At 42.7% G+C, this 17950-nt stretch overlaps 1 protein-coding gene across 23 annotated transcripts in view; it reads left to right on the top strand.

Moving 5' to 3' along the window:
* dock3 (dedicator of cytokinesis 3) overlaps positions 1-17950 on the top strand; it is a 939092-nt gene that overhangs the window by 656543 nt on the left and 264599 nt on the right. For all 23 annotated transcript variants that reach the window (XM_069936839.1, XM_069936837.1, XM_069936835.1 and 20 more), the window contains 3 exons: positions 3407-3578; positions 13735-13832; positions 16837-16920. In XM_069936839.1, coding sequence (XP_069792940.1) covers positions 3407-3578; positions 13735-13832; positions 16837-16920 — 354 coding nt within the window. The remainder of the gene's footprint in view (positions 1-3406; positions 3579-13734; positions 13833-16836; positions 16921-17950) is intronic.

Here is a 17950-nt window from a genome sequence, read left to right as displayed (position 1 = left end):
AGTTCAGAACCTGAGTTACAGAATTAACCCTGTCACTTTCCATCCTAATGTAAAATTCCACCATATTGTGGTCACTCTTGCCCAAAGGGCTTCGCACAACAAGATTGTTAACTAATCCTTCCTCATTACTCAGAACCCAGTCTAGAATGGCCTGTTCCCTCATTGGTTCTTCAACATACTGGGTTAGAAAATTATCCCGTATACCTTCTAAAGAATCATCCTCATCAGTACCCTTACCAATTTGATTCATCCAGTCTATATGGAGATTAAAGTCACCCATTATAACTCCCTTGCCTTGTTGCATGCATTTCCAATTTCCTGTTGAATGCCATCCCCAACCTCTCTACTACTGTTAGGTGGTCTATATACAACTCCCACTAACATCTTATGCCCCTTTGCATTTTGCAGCTCTACCCACATTGATTCCACATCATTCAAGCTAACATTCTTCCTTTCTATTGCTTTTAACTCCTCTCTAACCAACAATGCTACCCCACCTCCTTTTCCTTTCTGTCTGTCCCTCCTGAATATTGAAAATCCATGAATGTTAAGCTCCCAGCCTTGGTCCCCTTGAAGCCATGTCTCTGTGATCCCAACTATATCATAGTCATTTACACCTATCTGCACATTCAAATCATCCACCTTATTACGAATACTCCTTGCATTAAGACACAAGGCCTTCAAGCTTGTTTTTACCAGAGCCTTAACCCTATCACCATTATACTATACAGTGTAGAAGGGAGATTGAGGGATTGGTGGCTTGGTGCCAAGACAACAACCTCTCCCTCAATGTCAGCAGGACCAAAGACTTCTGGAGGAGCAGGTCAAGCTTACTTCTCAGTCAGCATCAAAGGTGATAAGGTCGAGATATTATGCAGATTTAAGTTCTTAGGGGTAACATCTTAATGTCTTGGTCCACTCATATCGATGCAGTGGGCAAAAAAAGCAAACTAGCACCTCTACTTCCTCAGAAGCCTGATGAAAATTTGCATGTAACATGCATCACTTAACAATTTCTGCAGGGGCACCATTGAAAGTATCCTACTGTGTCATACAGGAACTGCACGTTAGGGTTAACCCTAACCCTAACCCAAGCCACAAGAAACTACAGAGGTTTGTGAACATGGCTCAAGCCATCTTACATACCCCATCCCTTCCATGGACTCCATCTATGCTTCCCACTGCCTTGGAAAAGCAGCCATTGTATTAAAAGATTATACAAAAATCCTGGAAAAACTTACCAAGTCTTGCAGCATTTATGTAACAAAGATAAAGATATATAAGCAGCATTTCAGGCCTGAGCTCTTCATCAAGTATAAGCAAAAAGCAGGCAGGCACCAGAATAAAGTGGTGGAGGGAGGGGTAGGGGGAGGAGCACAGGCAAGATGTTAAAGGTGGATATAGATTGGAGGGCACAAGAAAGAAAAAAAGCCAAGAAGTGATAAGTGGAGGAGAAAGCTCTCTGAATTGACTTCTCCAAAGTTGATCTTGGAGATGGAATATTAGGTGTTGCTCCTCCAATTTATAGATGGCCTCAATTTGGCAGTGTACAAGGTCATGGACAGACATGTCGATGTGGGAGTGGGCGCAGAATTGAAATGGTTGGCCACTGGGAGATCCTCAGCATTGGTGCAGAGTGAAGTTGCTGAACGAAATGATTTCTTAGTCTCTGCGATATAGAGAAGGCCACAACGAGACCACTGGCTATTGGAAGGCTCATCCCAGTCACACTTGTTTCTCCCCATCTCATTGAGAAGAGGCTTCATGAGCATGAAAAGCTGCACCATCATATTCAAGGATAGTTTCTTTTGGGCTTTTATCAGATTTTGAATGAACTTCAAAATAGTAAAATTATGTGTTTGTACCATCTGACCTTTCTCAGTAACTGTGTACTTCTGTACTATGTCTCACTTGTTGTATTATGTGTGAAATGTCTCACTGACTGCTCACTAAATAAACTTTAAACACTGCAACTCTGTGCATGTATCAATAAACTTAAAGTTAATGGATCACGCTTAATTATTTGTGCAATGTGTGTGTCACATTTACACCCAGTTGGCTCATTTGTAATGTGTGGAATCATAAAAGATTTTATTTTTCTCTCCCAAGTACTAAGAGACTATTCCTCAAAGGAGAAATTACAAACTCTCAATTTTGGAGAAACTTGTAGCAGTTAGAATCTAATTGAGGAAATGCATCAAAGCCTGGCAACAAGAGCACACTATCCATTTCCTCAAATGTATTGCACCATTCCACAGTGATCTGAACTACACTTTAATTTACCTGCTTCTACTCCCCCCCTCCTTAAATATTTGCACCTAACATAAATATCAATCTCAGGCTTGAAAGATGAAATTAATCTTGTATGGTAAACTTGTGTGGTAATCAGAATTACAGATTTGCAATAACCTTTGTTCAAAAGGTACTTCATATTTTCTATCCTAATATGGTTTGACTTTAATTTTGGGATAATATTTCCTTTCAGCCAGCCAATTTTTTATCCATATAAACATGTTAGCTTCTCCAGAATCAGGATTTATTGTTATGAAATTCGGTGTTTTACGGTAGCTTCATAGTGTAAACATACATATTATAACCATCTTACAACATCACTATAAAAAAAGTAAACATAATAGTGCACAAAAAGTCAGGCCGTGTTTTTGGTTCATTGATTATTTAGGAATCTGATGGCACCAGGGAAAAAGTTGTCCTTGTTCCATTGAGTGCTCGTCTTTAGGCTTCTGTACCTTTTTCCCGATTGTAGCAAGGTGAAGAGGGCATAGCCTGGGTGGTGGGGGTCTTTGAGGATAGAGGCTGCTTTTTTAAGACACCGCTTCATGTAGATGTCCTCGTGAAGTCTGGTGCCTGTGATGTCGCTGGCCGAGTTAACAACCTTCTGGACTTTATTCTTGTGCTAAGAGTTGGTGCCTCCATTACCAGGTAGTGATACAACCAGCCAGAATGGTCTCCACAGTACACCTGTAGACGTTTACGAGAGTCTTCGGTGACAAAGCAAATTTCCTCAGACACCTCACAAAGTATAGCTGCTGGCAAGACTTCTTTGTGATTGCATCAACGTGGAGGCTCCAGGACAGATCCTCGAAGATGTTGGCACCCAAGAATTTGAAATTCTTGACCCTCTCCCCCACTGAGCCCTCGATGAAGACTTTCCTCCTGAAGTCCATAATCATTTCCTTGGTTTTGCTGACATTGAGCACAAGGTTATTGTTGTTTCACCATTCAACAAGCTGATTAAATCTACAGCATGAACCTTTTCTCCTTCTGATGGTGCTCAAACAGCTGAGTTCCTTCAGCAGATTGTTGTTAACTTTTTTGTGATAGCTATTTATTTTAAAACCAATTACTTCAATTCTTAATGCAATTAATCTGGAAATTTAATTTGCAGTGTGATGAAAACAGTACTTTTAGTAACCATGGGCTGTACCTGGGTCTACCCTGTTGTAAAGAAGACTTCAATGGCTGCCCCAACATCCCATCCAGTCTTATATTCCAACGAAGTACCAAGGAATTCTTCTGGATCTCTACTCTACTCTCTTCTACTAAACTGACACAGAATGGTAATGTTGAAATATTTTTGCTGGTTTCCAGTTTTACACTATTTCCTGTTGCAACTTCTATCTTTTACTCAGTCTCAAAACCACAATATTAGTGCCTACTAAAAATAAGTATGTGAAAGATTAATATTTTTAGCTCAGATTTTGCTTTTCGACATTGGTGATTGCCTTAGTGCGTGATTACATCTCTATTGGTACCAGAAGGAATAATTTCTATCCAATATAATTAATTGTACACAAATAACACAGCCTAGATTTAGAGCCAGTGAGTCTGTCTTTGCCAATTGATGTTATACTGAATGCTATTAATTTTCAGGGAGAATGCAATTTTATTATTTATTTCACTCGCTGTTAAAACTATTCACATGGTTCACTGTTGAAGAATGGGTGTGCTGGTATTGAATTGCTTCACTAAATAATCAGGAGATGCTTGACTCCTAATTTGCATCAGCAAAGGATACTAAAACTCCATGTATCACTGGTATTTCTCTTCTGCAGTGGTACCTGCAAGAATTTTCAGTTCTGTCCCACTCTTTAATGTCTTGTGCTGTCCTCTCCTACCACTGAAAAGAGAACAGAGACACAAGAGATTACAGATGCTGGAATCTGGAGCAATAAACAAATTGCTGAAAGAACTTAGCAGATTAGCAGTACCTGTGAGGGGAAAAGGAATTCCCCATCTTGATCCATAGTTCCTCCTGAAAAGTTGATTTTTTAACAAGGGAAATTAACAGACATACATTGGATCCTTTCTACTCATTTCACCAAAGGCTATGGCGATGCATTGAAGATAACAATGAATTTCATCAATGGTGTCTTTCCTCACCATGAGGTGGCTTCTGAGATATATAAAGTGATGCACATTTCCAGGGTCTTGTCATGAACCGTTATTGTAGAAGACAGTGTTGTGCAGTCTGGGCTCATGATCACTTTTTGACATTGTGAATGAGATTGAGAATCTTGAGTCCAAGCAGATGCTCTGCATAAACTGCAAAAAGTGTGCACGTCCTCACAAATTACCACCCACTTGTCAGGTACCTCCCATTCCATCGGTTCAAGAGTCAGATGCATCAGAATCCTCAAAACCAGTATGGACTCATTCTCAATCCCAAGGGACTGTCTAAAAGAAGATATGCTTGAAGCAGAACATTTGGTGGGAATAAGTCAGCCGGAGGTATCACTATCACATTATCTGAAGATTAAAATGTATGGATAGATATTTAGAGATGTGTGTGGTATGAAAAGGATGGGTGTGGTTGGTAAATAAGTGGGTATGAGGAATCATGTAATGGAGTCATCTTAACCAGAAGGAATGATAGGGGTGAAATGATGAGTAAGTGGATGTATTGAACATTTATCTATACCTTTCTCTCTTGCTCTTCTCAAGTCAGTAAAATGCTTCCCATTCTGCATCCAGAAGCATAGCCATCTTCAACTTTGCCTTCTTTATGGCACTATTCTACAAAATGTTTTCTTTCTCTGGATCTTGTCTTGAACCCTTCATGGAATTTCTCCCTCTGTGCAAATCCCATCTCTTCCAATTTGCATCTCTGGATTTGCCCTTTTAATTATGGGGTTCAAATGATGCTGTATGGAATTCATCATGCCTGCTTTTGTACAATCAGTATTGAACCCAGAATGTGATGAGAGGGTTCAGTTTAAATCCCACAAATTCTAAAATTACTTCCATGATTACTGTGTGATGCCATTCCTCCTTCCAACATTCCTTTGACTTATTTTTAGGTCTTGGAAGCAATTTTTACAGAATGAAAGATCATTGTTTGTGTGTGATAATGGATTTTTGAAAATCCATCGAGGTGTGACTATAGACACCGACTGTAGGTTATGCACAATAAGGAAGCAGAAAGGATGTTCAAGCAGCAAATCAGGAGGGGAAGATCTTTATTGAACACCAGGCTTCAGCTACAAAATGAACAAGCAAATTTTCTGAATGAAACACTATTGTTGCATCAAAGTAACCCTTCTGGGACCCGGGTACGATTACTGGGTCATGGATAACTGATGCACCTTTCAAATCGCAGGCAGACCTACCTGTTAAATCGCCAACCTGGTGATTTAAAGGGGATCCCGCCCCTGTGATGATGTGGTGAGTGACCCATCATGCACTCACGGGAACTATCAACTGTCAGTCTTCCCCCCACCCCCTGCACTGGCCATCAGTAGCCCCCTCTCCCTCCACCCCGTCAGTTGCCACCTCCACCCGTCAATTATCACCCTATCAGTCACCACCTGCCCATCAGTCACCACCTCTCATCAGTCACCACCCCTCCCGTCAGTCATCACCCCCCTCAGCGATGTGCCCCTGCTGTGAAAGGTGGGGTGGGGGGTGGGGTTGCTCGTTGCTGCCACGACGTGCCGTTCCGGTTCAGGTCGACGGCTCAATGCTGGAGTGCGCAGCGCCAGAGCGGTTCCAGTGGGGTGGGGATTATGTGTAAGGAAGATGGCCATTGCTCCCGCACTCCAGCATTGAGCCGTTGCTGTGAACCGAGTGGCGTTCGCAGCAGTGGCACATCGCAGCCCCTCACTCTCTCCCAATCATGGCAGCGACCTCTCCACCACCACTGCCTCTCCCCGCGGCAGCAACTTCTCCCCCCTTCGCCCCATGGCAGCGACCTCTCTCCCCCGTTCACGGCCCCATCTCTCCCCCTGCTGAAGTGACCTCTCTCTCCACTCTGATGGCAGCGACCTTTCTCCCCCTGCAGCAGGAACCTCTCTCCCCACCCGATAGTGGCCCCCCTCTCTCCCCCTGCGGCAGCGATCTCTCTCTCCCTCGATTGCACCCTCTTCCCCGATTGCGGTCCCCCACTCTCCCCTCCAATCGCAACAGCAACCACACAACCCCCCCCATCACTCCAGCGGCACCTCAGCCAGGGGTTTCTTTGTGACATTAGCGCGCAAGTGCTGACGTCTCCAGAGTAACCAGGTTGACCATTTCCCCTTTCAAACAGCTGGACTAGAACGCCCGGGTAAATTTTACAGGGTTGGGTTCTGAATGGATTGACCTGTTAGAGTCTTTCAAATTGCCATATAACTGGGTTGTTAGCCAGGCAAATTGCAGTTTAAAAGGGCCTATTGAATTCTTTCTCCCAGAATCCCTTTTACTGTGTTTCTGACATACCATTCAACAAAATCAATTCCCCCCACTGTGGTGAAACCACTGTTGTATGTAAATAACATGACCTTGTACGTTTGACCCTGCTCTCACTGGCCAGCTCATGACTCCAAAGGCTGTCATGCCACAACCCTGCCCCCAGTTTGAGCCCGGGTCATTATGAGTCAACAACACAAGGGATGCTCTCCATCTCTTGCTAATAAAAGCCTTCAGTTCCTGTTAGTTCAGTCTTTTGGTTAATTGATCATGAATCAATTTTATTAGTAAGATTTTGCTTCCTCGGAACATGGCCAAGTACCTGGAGTTAGATCGCCTAGAAATCCACCTCAGGGAACCCGAGGCAGCTGACAAACTCGCTCTCTGTCGTCACCACTTCAAAAGATTCCTCACAGCCTCTGCAGATGCAATCCAGGACAACAAAAACAAGCTCGGGCACTGAGTCCACTGGATGGTCCAGTACATTCTAAAAGACCAGTACAAGGTACAGGTGAACAAGGTCTATTGGCAGCACGTGCTCCACTCACACAGGCAGCGACCCAGGAAGACATTCAACAACTTTGTCAGGGTGCAGGAGCTTGTAAGGGACTGCAACTGCCAGGCTCTGAGTGCAGAACAGCACACATAGCTGCTAATCAGAGATGCCTGTGTAGCAGACTACATGAGGCAAAGGTTACTCGAACAGAAACAACTGAACTTACCTCAAGCCAACGAACTAGTGAATACCCTGTAAGTGGCCATCCACAACACTGAATCTTTCTCCAGCAAACACGCAGCCGCCTCTTGGGAAACATGGGCAAATCAGAACCCCCCCCCCCCCCAATCTGACCTAACTTCCACTGCCGGTAGCGACCACTCAGCGTGCTACTTCTGCAGATAGGGCAAGCATCCATGGAAGCACTGCCCTGCCAAGGACACCACCTGCACCAACTGCAGAAAGAAGGGACACTTTGAGAAGGTTTGTAGATCAAAGCAAAACTCCAAGCCCAGCAGCATCACATGTGAACGGGGACCGCCATCTTTGGTGCGGGCACTTCCTCCGTCGCTTCCATGGAATTGGGATGCCCGTGCGTGCGCATCACAGAGATTACTGACCATGAGGACATCACCTCTGCCTTCTCCCACTTCTCTTTCGGCAAGCGACGATGAGGCCGCTTGCGCACCATGGGAGCCTCCATCACGACCACCATCTTGTCGGACCACCAGAAGCCAACAGAACTCCTCAGACGACAAGCTGACGCTGGTATCAGTAACCCTGGACCAATGCCAACCACACCAACTCTCCAGGGCCACGATGTGCATCCAGGTATATTGAACCCCCACCCTTATTTGACAGTGGGAGCACAGAGAGCTTTGTTCACCCTAACACTGAGCAGGAATACTCCCTGGAGGTACAACTTGCAGAATACAGCGTGGCCCTAGCTTCCCAATCAATCCAAATCGGCAAAGTCTGCAGGACCTGTACAGTAACCCTGACAGTCCAAGGTACAGTATACACTGACTTTACGCTCCTTGTACTGCCACAGCTCTGTGCACCCATCCTCCTGGAATTGAACTTCCAATGCAATTTAACGAGCGTCACCATGGAATATGACAGGCCCACCCCCCCCCCCACAGTCTGTAACGAGCAATTTGTGAACCACTCGTCCCCCCTCCCCCCTCACCATGTGGTCGACCAGCAGCCCCAACCCAAATCAGTACACCAACATGTGGCCCCTCCATGATCCAGATTCCCCCCCCTGACCCTGTTCACTAATCTCACCCCTAACTGTAAGCCTGTCGCCACTAAAAGTTGGTGGTGTAGCGTCAGGGACAGGGCATTCATTAAGTCAGAGGTGAGACCCCTCCTCACTGAGGGTATGATAGAGCAGTGCATGAGCCCCTGGAGAGCCCAAATAGTGATGGTAAAAAGCAGGGAGAAGCATTGGATGGTCATAGACCATTCCCAGACCATCAACGGGTTCACCTAGCTAGACACCTACCCCTTACTCCACATCGCCGATATGGTGAACCAGATCCCACAATACAAGGTATTCTGGACCATTGACCTTAAGTCTGCATACCACCAGTTCCTCATTCGCCTTGAGGACCACCATTACACCGCCTTTGAGGCAGATGGCCGATTGTACCATTTCCTTAGAGTCTCTTTTGGGACTCCCTTTCCCCTACTGCTTCAAGGCCCTGAAAAGGTTTTTTCTCTTATTGTGCCCAGTGGGTCCCTAGGTATACGGAGAAGACCTGTCCCCTCATCAGGGACTCCACTTTCCCCTGTTGGCAGAAGCCCATGAGGCATTTGACCCTATCAAAGCCGACATTGCAAAGGCCACGATGCACGCAGTGGACATCCCATTCCATGTGGAGAGGGATTTATCGGACTTTGCCCTAGCCGCCACACTTAACCTGACGTGAAGGCCCACAGCGGGTTTTTTTGCGCACCCTCCAGGGCCCAGAGATCCAGCACTCCTCCATCAAGAAAGAGGCTCAGGCTATCGTTGAAGCAGTGTGGCACTGGAGGCATTACCTCGCTGGTAAGCATTTTACCCTGCTGCCAACGGGCAGTCACCTTCATGTTCACCAACCAGCAGTGGGGTAAAATCAAAAATGATAAAATCCTGAGGTGGAGAATCAAGCTCTCCACTACAATTATAGCATACTGTACCGGCCCGGAAAACTCAACGAGCCTCCTGACACCCTGTCTCAAGGGAAATGCGCCAGAGCGCAAACAGACCATTTGCAGGCACTGCACAACGGCCTCTGCCACCCCAGAATCACCTGTTTTTTTCATTTCATCAAGGCCCAAAATCTCCCCATCTCCATTGAAGACGTCAAGGTGCTGAACAAAAATTGCTGAGTCTGCGCAGAGTGCAAACCACGCTTCTACCAGCCCGACAGGTCACACCTGATCAAGGCCACTTGCCCCTTTGAACATCTGAGTATGGACTTCAAAGGACCCCTACCCTCCAAAAACCGCAATGTGTACTTCATCAACATCATTAATGAGTACTCACGGTTCCCATTCGCCATCCCCTGCCCGGACATAACCGCAGCTACTGTCATAAAGGCTCTGAATAACCTGTTCACCATTTTCGGATACTCCTTCTACGTCCACAGCGATACGGGTTCATCCTTCATAAGCAACGAGCTGCATCACTATTTGTTGTCCAGGGTTTGTCCAGGCCTCTAACTGAACCACCACCTATAACCCCAAAGGGATTGGCCAGAAGAACGGCACAGTCTAGAAGGCAGTATTACTGGCCTCCCCATCCCTCATTGGCAAGAAGTCCTACCAGAGGCTCTCCACGTTATCCAGCCCCTCCTGTGTACGGCCACCAACAAAGCACCTCATGAGAGACTCTACATTCCCCAGCAGATTGGTGTCAGGAGCTACCTTACCCACCTGGTTGACGTTCCCTCGGCCCATCCTATTTCGCAAGCATGTGAGGGCCCATAAGTCCGACCCCCTGGTTGAGAGGGTTCAGCTGCTCCACGCTAACCCGCAGTATGCCTACATGGCATTCCCGGACCGGTGCAAGGACACAGTATCCATCCGGGACCTGGAACACGCAGGAGTATATGGACCCCCCCCCCCCTCAACCAGCCATCAGATATGCCCTCCCTAGCTCTCTGGGGCCCCAGATCCCTGCCTCTACCACCTCAGTCAACCTACCAGCCGACACACCCACCACCCCAGCACAACCAAGTCCCTCAGCTAAGCCAACCAAGATGGAGCAGCCACAACCAATGGAGACAAATGCAGACTCCTGGATAGGGGCACATCGGTCACAACACCAAAGGACGCCGCCAGACAGACTGAATTTATGATGGCGCCCGACTGCACTACACCCCACCCCGGGACTTCTTTTAAAAAGAGGGAGTGAATGTGGTGAACCACTATTGTATGTAAATAACATGACCTTGTATGTTTGACCCTGCTCACTGGCCGACTTGTGACTCCTCCCCTTCATCCACCATAAAGACTGTCATGCCACAACCCTGCCCCCAGTTTGAGCCCGGGTCAGAGTGAACCAACACAAGGGATGCTGTCCATCTCTTTCTAATAAAAGCCTTCAGTTCCTGTTACTTCAGTCTTTTGGTTAATTGATCGTGCATCACCCCCTCCCTCCCCATGCCTTTTATTCCCTCTCTCAAAGGCTCTGAGTTATCTTTCGTCAATGAGTCAGCCATCTGGTGTCTTTGCATTTCTTTTTGTCAGCCAATTGTTTAGTCATAGGAGTGTCAGATTTTCTGCCATGTCCTTGTCAATGGCCTTGCATTCATGGATGCCTGATTTTTTTTAAAAATCCCATCTCAATCAAAGTAATTAAGCAAACTGTAGCTGCCTAACTGCTGTCAGGCTGGGATCTGTTCACTAAAATCAGACTGGGAATGAAATTTGGACATTTTTTTTCAGTTTGATTTATTCACATACTTAATATTGAATTTACTTATTGGGTCTTCCTGATTGGATAAACATATTCCATCGTTTCATCTTGCTGCCTTCAACTGACATGTTAAACAGTTATTTTTTCCATCATTTAAATTCTTTCAACTTTAAATAAATATATCAAAGGAGATAAATACAATTCCAATTATTTTAGTGCCCTTCTATTTTCTTCCTGGATTACTCACGAAAAATTATTAAAGATTAACTTTCACCTCCTGATAAATGCACTACAATTTTGGAAGATTGACAGCCTGATAATGATCCCACATTCTATTGATCATCTATAGAAAGTCCACTATATTGCTACATTTACCATACTGCAGCACAAATAAATTGAACTGGATTTTATTTTAAAACACAACTTCGGTACAGCCATCAGCAATTGTATGCAGTGTTAAACTTGGTTCTCTAGATTGTTCCTAGTGAGAACATTACATATGTAGGATAAGTGAATTGAGATTTGAGTAAAAATACAGAAATGCTGGAGGAACTCAGCAGGTCTCACAGCGTCCATAGGAGGTAAAGATATATATTCAGATTTCAAATTTATTATCAGAGTACATACATGACTTCACATACAACTCTGAGAATCTTTTTTCCTGCAAGCGCAGCAGGATTATCGTTAATTGGTAGTGCAAAAATTAACTGCACACAGTGTGAACATGTAAACAACCAAAAGAACTGTAAACAGATAACGAATGCAAAAAAGTGACTATGCAATACAGGGAGAGCAAAGAAAATCAATGAAGTGCACCAGTAAGAATCCTTAAATTAGTCCCTGATTGAGTTTGTTGTAGGGGAGTCTGATGGTAGAGGGGAACTGACGTTTCGGGCCTGAGTCCTTCTTCAAGGTTTCTTCAATACCTTGAAGAACTTAAGGCCTCAGGCCCAAAATACTGGTTATATACCTTTACATCCTATGGATGCACCAATACCTGCTGAGTTCCTCCAGCATTCTTTGTTTTTACTACAATTACACCATCTGTAGATTTTTGTGTTTCACTGAATTGAAATTTGAGCCAAGAAATGTATTGGACAGAACTGTTTTTTTCAACATTATTCAACTAATTTATTTATTTCCCCCACTCCCACCCCGAGTTAAAAACTCAGTAATTATTTCTGGATCATTTCACATAACTTAACATTTCCTGGTAGCAGATATCCTTTGTCAAGATGCATGGATATGCCATTTGGCAATTATTGCTAATGACAATAAACATCGATGGACATCTACATCACCACCATCTTCATTGCGCCAACAGTCTGGTCAATGAGGAAAATCAAAGATCATGACCTCAGAACTCACAATCTACCGTGAAACAATAGACCACCCAAAATGGAGATGGGATTGTATTGAAAACCTGAAGTTCATGCATCAGAAGTACACTTAACCTCTGTGTAAATGGTGGAAGGTATGCACCATTTTCACTAGCCCACCCCATCTGTCACTTTCTGTGCCATCTGTGAAAAAGTCTGTAATTGCCTCATTGTCCTTATCAGTTACCTTAGTTACATAAAATTGGAGTGAAAAAAGGTCATAAATGATCTTTGAGTAACTGCATAAATAAGGATCAGGATATTGCCAAAATCAACACATATATTGATCTTAAAATGTTGATGTGGCACAGTGGTACTGCAAATGCAGCTTCCATGATGCAGGTTTGATCCTAACCTCTGGTATTTCTGTGTGAAGCTTGCACATCCTCGCTACAACCTTATGGGTTTCTCCGGATACCCCTATTTCCTCCCATGTGCCAAAGATTAATTGGTAGATTAATTGGCGGTGGGTGGTAGAATTAACAGGAATGTAAGGCAAATGGGATACAAGAAAAATTAGCAAGAGAATGGAATTGCTCAGTGAGCCAGTATTGAGTTAATCAATTAAATGGCAGTTTTCTGTGTAATATGAAAATTCAGAAATGTGTACTTGAACTTCAGTTAGTTTGTCAGTCTTATACATATTTGTAGGGCTTGCCTTCATTTAAGTTTGAAGTAAAGAATTCTGCATCAGAGATTTTTGCTTGTATTAACTGATTAACAAAGAGTAAAAGTCCTGTTTTCATTTGTTTAATTTGAAAAAAACATTAATGCCCAAATGGATACTTATTTCATATAGGAAATACATTTTCTGAAAATAAGGTCTTCCTCCCAATCCATTTACTGTCTAATTTTTTAGATGGTGAAGATAACCACTCTTATTATTAGAGCAGAGGGACGCAGAAATTCAGATTGAAATGCTTTTGGAGGGGCACTTAAAACAGATGTACTGTATGTTATACACAGGTGCGCATCCTTAAGATACTTAATGGTGTGAATGTTTGAATGCATGACTGTGGACATCCTTGGAGCTCTATACACTGCGTATTCTAAGATACCACCTGGATAATTCAGACAGGGTTGTTAATCTAACAATATTAATGAAGCCTATTTATTTATTTCAAAATACTTCCAGGTACAAACAGACTGAAGAATTTGGCCATCAGTTTATGATCTAACGAACTTGGAACTTGTTAAACTGACAAGCAATGGTGGTTGCTATTTCTATGCATTCTGTCTTGTAATCGCTGATCTCTGATTGGCTGCAGTTGATCTCCTTGCCCTTTTGAAGTGGAAAGCACAGCCGGACAGAGTGATGGACATCCTGGGGAGGCTACGCCATGTCAGTGGTGAAGAAATAGTTAAAGTAAGTTCATATTAAGATCATGCTATTTAAAGTGTTCAGCAATATCTCAAATATCTCAGTTGTGGCAACCTGGGAAAGAACATTTCTTTAATTCCCCCCTTTTCTCCCATTTTGCTTCTTTCTCCATTCTATTAATTTCTACTCCTCTAATTTTTTCACATTTCTCCAGTTTGAAACCCTGCAAATCTCCCATCATTATTACTCTGCAATTCAACTCTTCTCATATTGTCTCTGCACACTTCCCATTCCCCCTCTCTCTGCATTGTCTTCCTGCATCCCTCTCCACTCTTCCCATACTGTCCCTGTTTTTGTTCTTCCCTTACTTTCCTGCATTTCATTCCTTCTTACTCTTTTCCTCTTCTTTCTTTCATTATTCTTTTCTTTCCATTTCCCACTCCCATTACCTTTTTCTTCTTTCTTCACCTCCTCTCCCAGTCACATTCAACCCCTTCAACTCTTGTTTCTCCCTCTTCCGTGTCTTTCTTCCCCTACTGCCATCTCTCTTTCCATTTTGCTCTGTAGAAATTGATTCTCTTTATCTTTCAACAATCTCCCTTACTTCCACATTCTCTACTCCCATTTCTCAGATTTCAGATTTATTGTCAGAGTACATACATGACATCACATACAGCCCTAAGATTCTTTTTCCTGCAGGCGAGGCAGAATTACCACTATTGGTAGTGCAGAAAGACTGTACGCAGCATATACAGGTAAACAAATAAAGAATGTAAACAGATAACAAATGTAAACTAATTGTACAGTGCAGAGAGAATTTTTAAAAATCAATAAAGTACACAAGTAATGATGTTAGGGTGGCATGGTTTGTGTAGCAGTTAGCACAATACTTTTACAGTACCAGCGATTGGGACGAGGATTCGAATCCCATGCTGTCTGTAAGGAGTTGGTACGCTCTCCCTGTCTCTGCGTGGGTTTTCCCCGGAACTCCAATTTCTTCCCACCATTCAAAATGTTCTGGGGGTGTAGGTAATTGGGTGTAAATTGGGAGGCACGGACTCATGGGGCAAAATGGTCTGTTAATGTGCTCCATATCTAAATTTTTTAAAAATAGTTTGAATTTAATCACATATTAAAAAATGAGTTCCTAATTGAGTTGGTTGTTGAGGGGTCTGATGGTGGAGGGCTAGCAACTGTTCCTGAACCTAGTGGTGTGAGTCTTGTGGCACCTATACCTCTTTCCTGATGGCAGCAGCGAGAACAGATTATGCGCTGGCAGTGTGGATCCTTGATAATTGCTGCTGCTCTCCAACAGCAGTGTTCCCTGTAGATGTTCTTAGTATTGGGGAGGGTTATGCTTGTGATGTCCTGGACTGTGTCCTCTACATTTTCAAGGGCTTTACGTTCAAGAGTATTGGTATCCCCGTACCAGACCACGATGCAGCCAGTCAGCACACTTTCCACCACACATCTGTAGAAATTTGCCAGGGTTTCTGGTGTCTTACCAAATCTGATGAAGTAGAAGCGTTGATGTGTCTTTCTTCATGATCCTATTAGTGTGATAAGTCCAGGAAATATCCTCCCAAAAACTTAAATTTGCTTGCCCTCTACACCTCTGATCCCCAAATAATCCCCAAATGGATTGTATACATTTGGCTTTCCTTTCCTGAAGTCAACAATCAGCTCCTTAGTTTTGGTGATATTGAGTGTAAGGTTGTTGTTGGTGCACCATTCAGCCAAGTTTTAAATTGCCTTTCTGAATGCTGACTCATCATCCCTTTTTATACAACTCACTACCATGGTATCATTAGCAAATTTGTAGGTGATGTTATTGTCATACTGAGCCACACAGTCATAGTGTAAAATTATTAGAGCTGGGGCTAATAACGCAGCCCTGTGGTGCTTCGGTACTGATAAAGATTGTGGTGGAGATGTTCTTACCACTCCTCACTGATTGTGATCTGGAGGTGAGGAAATCAAGGATACAATTATACACTGAAGTATTGAGGCTCAGGTCTTGGAGTTTGCTGATCAGTTTTGAGGGGATGATGGGGTTAAATGCCAAACTGTGGTTGATAAAGAACATCCTGATGAATGCATCTTTACTGTCCAGGTGTTCCTGGCTGGCTGGCTAGCTTTCTTGTCACTGCCACTTTTTCAAGATCTTATTTTGACACATCAAGCAATGAAAATTTGCAGATCTGGACAAATAATTTTCACAGTGCATGGTTGAAAAGAATGGATAAAATGGTGGGGTTATAAAGGTGGTTAGGAATGAAGAAGGGAGCAAAATAGTTGGAAAAAATAAATGCAAACCAGAGTTTGATGACATACCCAGAAGTAATACCTGTATCACAAAAACTTCTTCCTCCAACCACTCAATCCTCACATGCCGTGCATCCTACCCTATTATGGATGAAGTAATTTAACTGGCTGTTGTCTGTTTAAAGAATCCAACTCAAGCTTGCAGAAAGGCCAGCTGACGGAATCACTAATTATTGAGATAATAAAGTCTTACAAAATATATTTAAATTTTTTCCAGTCCCAAATGTACCAAAATTATTTACTTTGCATCTTTATCCATTATTAAAGCATCCAACTTCTGACGGAAATGACTATTTGCTGGTCATAATTTCACAGATGCCAAATCCTCAGCTAAATAGCTATTAATTACAGTGAATATTTAAATTGCATTTGTAAGTTCATTTGATAGCTTCACACGTGATATGAATGGATAGCTATCAGTGCTACACAGCACCTCACAGAATGAAGAATACCTTGAAAAATGGTTTTGTGCCCAGCTGACAGCTGCTAATAACACTATTCACAGATGCTCCTTTTCTCTGTAATTCTTTATCAAATGAAATGTTGGCAGGTCAATTAATTGCAGACACAATCTAAACCACAGGCAACTCAGCTATGAAGGCTGAATCTAGATGAGGTTTAAAAAAATGATTTACCTATTTCTGGAAGGGTTTCATTTCAGTGTACAAGTTTAGTCAATGTGTGTCAGTGATGTTCTCCAAGTTAACATTTCTCTCTTTTCTAGTTTTTACAGGACATTTTAGATACACTGTTTACAATTTTAGATGACAACACAGAGAAATATGGCTTGTTGGTATTTCAATCTTTGGTAAGTAACATTAAACATGCACTGGCATTTCTTACCTATTGTCCAAGGTAAAGCTTGGATAATGTTCTTTGGATATTTCTTAGATTTGTACCACATTGTAGTGTGCAGTAAAAAGAAATCTCAACTGTCATAGTTTCAGTCTGTTTTATGGAAACAGCAGCTCAAACAGCAATTGCTTGTTTATCAAACATAGTTAAATTACTATTTAATTCTCCTGAATTTTTAACCCTCTGTATCAAAGGTGGTGTATTTTGTTGCATTTCTAGCATACAGGTAAATTGTTTGAACATAAAAATAGTGTGAACATAAAAATTCGCAGAATATTTGATTGTGTTTCTGACCTTAGTTCTCAAATGGCCTTCACAATCCACCAAGCCTGTTGGATTGGAATCAAGAATGGGAGTCTTGATTAACTTTCTTCTTAAACAAGACTTGCTAAGTAGGTTCAAACTTCCATCCTTGAAAGGCTGACATCAGCTGATTTAGCATAGTGAGAATGGATTTGACCTGCAACCTTGTCTGTAGATTCAGTATTTAAATAATCAGTGAAAAATGGATGGCTTCAAATCATTATTTAAAAAGCAAAAAGTGGAAATGTGATGAGGCTGCTGTATGTTTACTCCTACCTGTAGCATAAAACTTGACCATTTTTCTGTCTGACTGATTGATACAGTGAATTCACTTCCTCAGCAATCACAATACTTAACCAAGAGGCAAGTTCATGATGGTGATAAGATGAGAGTTTATTGTCTTAAAACATGTACAATATACAGAAACACAAGAATTCTTTTGTACTGTAACCGCACAGGTATACAAGATTCACAATATAAATTATCACAATATGCCAAGTCAGGAAAACAGATAATAAATATAAAAGGATGGCTGAATAAATTCACAGTACCAGTTAGTGCCAGAAAAAGTTTTTTTTTTAATAGGCAATCATATTTCTCAAAAGGCATCACATTTTTAATGACATTGCAGGTTTTTCTAAAGAATTAAGTTCATTTCCCTTCTCACCATGTAGTTATAA

This window comes from Narcine bancroftii, chromosome 5, assembly GCF_036971445.1.
Source record: "Narcine bancroftii isolate sNarBan1 chromosome 5, sNarBan1.hap1, whole genome shotgun sequence".
Classification (NCBI taxonomy): domain Eukaryota; kingdom Metazoa; phylum Chordata; class Chondrichthyes; order Torpediniformes; family Narcinidae; genus Narcine; species Narcine bancroftii.
Note: the sequence above shows the minus strand (reverse complement) of the source record. Positions and strands in the feature narration are given on the sequence as shown.